This window comes from Plecotus auritus (genome assembly GCF_963455305.1).
Source record: "Plecotus auritus genome assembly, chromosome: 8".
Taxonomy (NCBI): domain Eukaryota; kingdom Metazoa; phylum Chordata; class Mammalia; order Chiroptera; family Vespertilionidae; genus Plecotus; species Plecotus auritus.
This window is the reverse complement of record NC_137782.1, coordinates 92,854,479-92,859,281: the sequence shown is the minus strand read 5'-3', so window position 1 is coordinate 92,859,281 and position 4,803 is coordinate 92,854,479. Positions and strand designations below refer to the sequence as shown.

At 45.1% G+C, this 4,803-nt stretch overlaps 1 protein-coding gene across 1 annotated transcript; it reads right to left on the bottom strand.

Moving 5' to 3' along the window:
• Nucleotides 1-1,841: 1,841 nt before the first annotated feature.
• LOC308256129 (eukaryotic translation initiation factor 2 subunit 3, X-linked-like) lies at nt 1,842-3,473 on the bottom strand (the record flags this gene model as incomplete). Its single annotated transcript, XM_080684175.1, is given in 2 exon segments — nt 1,842-2,597; nt 2,601-3,473. Coding segments are annotated over 2 exon segments (1,416 nt in total). The 3' UTR covers nt 1,842-2,054.
• Nucleotides 3,474-4,803: the final 1,330 nt, after the last annotated feature.

Here is a 4,803-nt window from a genome sequence, read left to right as displayed (position 1 = left end):
GTTTTGGGGCAGATCATTCTTTATTGCGGGAAGCTGTCCAGTGTATTGTAGAGTCCTTGGCCCCTACTCACTAGATGAACGTAGCATCCATTCATTCATCCATCCATCCTTCCTTTTAACCATCCAACTGTCCATCCATCCACCCACCATGCTAGTGTCTAGATATGCCAGGGATAAAGCTGCCCAGAGCCTGCCTTGTGGAGCCCACACTCTATTAAGGGAGCCAGACCTCAGTCCAACAATCACATGCATACCATGTGTACCAGCTTAGCTAAGAGAACAGGGGACGGACTCCTTTCTGGTGGGTCAGCTCTGGATGCCCATGTGGCCCTGAGCACTGAAAAGGCTCAAGAGAAAAGCTGTTTGCAAGGACCACCCAGACACCCCAACCTAGGCCCACTCAGCCTGTGTTTCAACACAGATGCCTACTGATGCCCGTGCTGGGCATTGACTTGTCAGTGCATGGTGAGAGCCTGGGGGCAAGACGGACATGCTGCCTGCCCTGGTGGGCTTGAGGGTCAGCTGGTGGAGCCAGACAATTGAACCAGAGGGAATCCCTTTGTGATTCCTACATCCTAGACCCAGAATTTCTGATCCAGCAGATCAAAGACAGAGAGGCATCAATATATAATCCTTCCAAGTGCCTCTGGTGTGACCTGCCAGGTTTAGTGGCCACTGCTCTGAGGGATCAATGTTGGAATACCCAGAGGTTTCCAGTTAAGTGAAATACGGTAAACAAATAGAATGAAGAAGCAAAAAAAGACCTCCAAGAGTTTTGGGTTTGTTTTGGACAGAGATGTTGGGGTGACTCCTTCCCCAGAAGCTGAAAGATCAGGTCATTGGCTAATGCCCTTGCCACCGGGAAACAGCAGCGAGCATCAGTGTAGTTGTTAAGAAGGAACGAGCAGGGAAATGTTTCATTTAACAGTGAAGAGCCTCTTAGATGTCAGATGGACCTGACCTGGCAATCAGACCACAGAGGTGGCTTGCTCATTCTTTGTGGATACCCAGGGTTTAGAAAAGAACCCACAGAGAGATCGATGGGGAGAAAATAACAAAGGGAAAAAATACTTTCCCATTGTACGTAGTGGTGCCATGACAAAATACTATAAACTGGGCAACTTAGGACAACAGAAATTCTGGAGGCTAGAATCCAAAATCCAGGGCCACGCTTCCCCTGAACTCTGTAGGGGAGAATCCCTGGCCTCTTCCGGCATCTGGTGGTGGTCGGCAATCCTTGGTGTTCCTTGGATTGTGTCTGCAACTCTCCAATCTGTCTCTGCTGTCACATGGCTTCCCCTCGTGTGGCTATGCTGCCTCTTCTCTTCTTGGAAGGACACAAATGATATTGGAGTAAGGCCCACTGTTCTCCAAATGTGACCTCAATTTAATTACCAACAACCCTATTTCCAAATGAGGTCACATTCTGAGAGGCTAGGGCTTGGGGGTAGCTTTTTTGGAGACACAATTCAACCCATAACACCCATGAAGTCCCAAAGTCTTCAAGTCTCATCAAGGGCCAGCTGCCAAGATTACCCTCTTCAATCTATCAACTCTCACCTGTAACTGTCATTCCTTAAATCGAAGATTTTTCCTTGGAAAATGTGGAGAAGTCACAAGGAACACCCCATGTATCATGAAAAAACCACTGAGATTTGACCTTGTAAACATTGTTAACAACGCTATTCCTTGGAGAGGTCCCTGGAATTATTAAATCCACTCACTTTCTTTTTCTTTTTCTTTTTTTTTAAGAAGAAAAAATTTATTTCAAATAGGTTCGGTGGTACATGTGCTACAGCAAAAGCTAATTGGGTCAGTTTCATTTCAAACCAGCAGTGATATGTAATTTAGACATAATTTGGGAATGAGTAGTTTCTGAATCAATCCAATAATTTTTGCATTTATTGTAGACCCTAATTTCAGTACTAGAGAGGTTACATTTGCATCACCAAAAAATGAGAATAATTGCTACTAAGGTGAAATTCACTCCCCAGCACTACTTTGAAAATATATCGCTAATTTGGTAATAGAAAATCTGATTTGATCCAAATCCTTCAGTCATCATCTACTGTTGGCTTGATTGTCACTCCTCTTCTTATTTGACCCCAACCAATTAAACGCCAGTGTTTCTCAACCCTTCGGCTAAGAGCAATTTTTTCTCCTACTTCTGTGCACACAGGATTAATCAAAACAATTTTGCCCAAATCGGCCTTGACTGCACTGACTCTTCCTCCAGTCGACAGGGATCCTATGTTCACCATGAGCACTTCATTCTTAGACAACTCTTGCACTTTTGCCGCTTTTTTGTCTCCTTCAGTGGGTACACCTAGAAGGCGTCTAAGCAGGAAATAGGAGATTTCCAATTCTGTGAAGATCTCAGGTAAAGCTCCAACTGCACCAAGTACCTGCCCCACCATTCTGTCAGCCCGGCACAAAGTGGGGTCAATTTTGGTTCCAACTCCAATAAGACCCCCTGGAGCAGCGTACTGAAGATCATTATGTTCTGTAAACAGTGATACAATTTTGGAAAAGATTGGTTTACACATGAGTTTTCCTTCACTATCTTTGGAAACAATACCAGGTCTGACTTCTATCTCCTAGCCCACCTTTAACACTCCTTTTAGAATACTACCACCAGCTACACCCCCTTTAAGGTCATCAACTTCACAGCCAGGTTTGTTGACATCAAAGGACCTAATAACAATAAGTCGGGGTTCTGAAGTAAAATCTCTCGGCAGTACTGGGATTTTCTTTACTATGTACTCACAGACAACTTCAATATTGTATTTCAGCTGAGCAGAAATTGGAATAATAGGAGCACCTTCTGCTACTGTACCTTGTACAAATGCAAGGATCTGTTCGTATTGTTCTTTAGCCTGGCTTTCTTTCACCAAATCAATTTTATTTTGTAGAATCAAAATATGCTTCAGTTTCATGATTTCTATAGCAGCCAGGTGTTCAGAAGTCTGAGGCTGAGGGCAAGACTCATTACCAGCTATCAACAGAAGAGCTGCATCCATCACTGCGGCACCATTCAGCATAGTAGCCATCAAAACATCGTGGCCAGGACAGTCAACAAAGGAAACATGTCTGACTAATTTGAAGTTTCCTTTGGTCCCTGGAATGTCTGTAGGAAACTCATCAGGTGTGCTACTTCCACAGGATCTGTAACATTTTGTCCGAGGACAACTTGGGTCATCAAGTTTATAAATCTTAGCATTAGCATATCCAAGCTTGATTGTAATATTTCTTTCTAGCTCATTTTTGAACCTGACAGTGTGAACTCCAGAAATAGCTTTTACAACTGTGGATTTCCCATGAGCTACGTGGCCAATTGTACCTATATTAATTGTGGCTTGTCTGCTGATTACCTGGTGTGAAAGTGGCGTTAGTTTGGTAACATCCAAAGTGGCGAGATCTTGACGAGAAAGATGCGGCTGGCCGAGAGTCACGCAAGCCTCACCCCCCGCCATCTTGTTGGGAGAAGCAAATCCACTCACTTTCTATGTTTTTCTTCTACTCCTCTGCCTCATGAAGATGTTATCCGAAAGAGCAAGGAAATTTCAGTGCTCATGATGGTGCCAAAAACAGCAGCGTTTCATGAGACTATGAACGCCAATGTAATAGTAATTTTTTAAAATCAAGAAGTCAAGTTTTCGTCTGCAAGCTTGTTCCATGTTACTGGTGGACAAAGACTTTTCAAGGTGCATAGGCTTTGCATTAGCGGACCTTGGCAAGATGCCAGCCTGGGTTGGCAAAACCAGGAAAGGGCCAGATTTTGAAGGCTCCAAGTGTCACCAAGCCTCCCAGCTCAGTGGCTTCTGAATTTCAGAGAAGCAAATGAAGACTGTGTACTGGAAGAGAAATCCAAGGTATAGTGCTATCTGGGAAAGGGAAGTCAACAATTCTCTTATCATCGAGGATGCAAGAACATCGTCAAAGATGCAAGAGCACCCCTGGGAAGAGCACACTCACGCATTGCCGCATCAAAATTTCGAGAGCAAACCTTATGTCCCACTCTGAGGACAGCCCTCACCACCCACTGAGCTCAGGCACTGGAGAAGGCATTTGCTAAGGGTCACTGCCTCCCAGGATAACAGAGAGCTCCCTCACCTGGAAAGCACACTTAAAGGAGCCTCAGGCAGTTCTTGCCTCTGGGACCACTGGTGGCTACTTTCCAGGTTCTCCACCCACTTACAAAGACAAATTAAATGGCCACCTGATGACACCACTCTACCCAGCACAAGGGAAAAGCTGGAGAAATACTCAGAAGTCATCAGAAGTGACAGCAACCTCTTTGGGAATTGACAACACCTGGTAGATAATGTTTCCCCCAGGAAACTAGACAATGGGTCCCAGAAGCCCCCAACCACCAAGCCTTGAGCTTGAGTAGTTTCTGTCTTTCACCCACCCATGACCCTATCCTGTTTTGTTTTTTAACATTGAAACACAGGTACTTCAGTTCTCAGAGCTTACCCTGCCACCAGACCCCTGCCCCCACAAAAGAAAGAATGATGGCCATTGTTATGGAATCATTGAAAATGAGAAACAGACTCATCATCCCTTTCCTAACCCTCCACGTAAACTGTGCACACATGGAAGATAAAACCACCGTGAAGTGCTATTGAAAACACCCTCTGACCTCCCAGAGAACCTGAACGCGGGCTGTCTGCGGGGCAGGGGCATCTTGGAGGTGCCAGGTGCCTGGATGGGCAAGTCTCCAGTCAACAGATGCAGTCCTGCTCAGACATCTCTGTCATTAATGGAATTCTAGAAGCATGCCTTCAGACCATGATGGGTTTT